Here is a 1,181-nt window from a genome sequence, read left to right on the forward strand (position 1 = left end):
GTGCTATGCTCGCCTTCACCCTCGTGCTGTCAACTGCCGCAAGAAGAAGTGTGGCCACACCAACAACCTGCGCCCCAAGAAGAAGGTCAAATAAGGCTCTTCTTTCCTTGAAGGGCAGCCTCCTGCCCAGGCCCCGTGGCCCTGGAGCCTCAATAAAGTGTCCCTTTTGTTGACTGGAGCAGCAAAAAAAAAAAAAAAAAAAAAAAAAAAAGAATAATATCCACCTCACAGGATTGGGTAAAGGTTAAAAGTATTAATACATGCAGAGTCCTTAGAGCAGCCCATAGAAAACTCTCAATAAATCTTAACTGTTATTATCCGTTGCTGAGACTTTACAGATGGTTAAATTTTCCCTTTTTTTTTTTCAAATTAACTTTAATTTCAGTTGTTTTCTGTTACTTGCAACTCTGAGGCTAGACCAGTACCACCCTGTTCTCTCATTGTGCCATGTAGCTGCCCCCTTGGTCCCCAGGTATTCTACGAGCACCTCCAGGAATGAGAATACAGGTAAAGCTCTTAGAAAGCACCTGGCATGTGGAAAGTGCTCAGTAAATGTTAATATCTATCATTTGGGATACTGGTCTTCATTCCAAGAAGAAAGCTAGTTTTAGAAAGGTCTTCCATTTGTTGTATAAAAACACAATAAAAATGTGTGTCTCTTTCTACACAGCTGTGATTATTCCCCTGGTAAAAGCTATAGCATTGGAATCACTAGATCAAAAGATACAAACATTTTAAAGACTTTTTTTTTTTTTTTTTTTTTGACAGAGTCTTCGTCTGTTGCCAGGCTGGAGTGCAGTGGCACGATCTCGGCTCACTGCAACCTCTGCCCCTCAGGTTCAAGCAATTCTCCTGCCTCAGCCTCCGGAGTAGCTGAGACTACAGGTGCATGTCACCATGCCCAGCTAATTTTTGTTTTGTTTTTTTTTTGTTTGTTTTGTTTTTTTTGAGACAGAGTCTCGCTCTGTCGCCCAGGCTGGAGTGCAGTGGCGCCATCTGTGTTCACTGCAAGCTCTGCCTCCCGGGTTCACGCCATTCTCCCGGCTCAGCCTCCCGAGTACTCCGGACTACAGGCGCCAGCCACCATGCCCGGGTAATTTTTTGTATTTTTAGTAGAGACGGGGTTTCACCGTGTTAGCCAGGATGGTCTCGATCTCCTGACCTGTGATCCATCCACCTTG

General features: G+C 44.5%; 1 protein-coding gene across 1 annotated transcript in view; it reads left to right on the plus strand.

The window, feature by feature from the left end:
- LOC108529634 (ubiquitin-60S ribosomal protein L40-like) overlaps positions 1-182 on the plus strand; it is an 860-nt gene extending 678 nt beyond the window's left edge. Inside the window, exon 2 of the mRNA XM_017872080.1 lies at positions 49-182. Coding sequence (XP_017727569.1) covers positions 49-94 — 46 coding nt within the window. The 3' untranslated portion in view covers positions 95-182. The remainder of the gene's footprint in view (positions 1-48) is intronic.
- Positions 183-1,181: the final 999 nt, after the last annotated feature.

Source organism: Rhinopithecus bieti, unplaced genomic scaffold, assembly GCF_001698545.2.
Source record: "Rhinopithecus bieti isolate Rb0 unplaced genomic scaffold, ASM169854v2 scaffold_865, whole genome shotgun sequence".
In the NCBI taxonomy this organism is placed as follows: domain Eukaryota; kingdom Metazoa; phylum Chordata; class Mammalia; order Primates; family Cercopithecidae; genus Rhinopithecus; species Rhinopithecus bieti.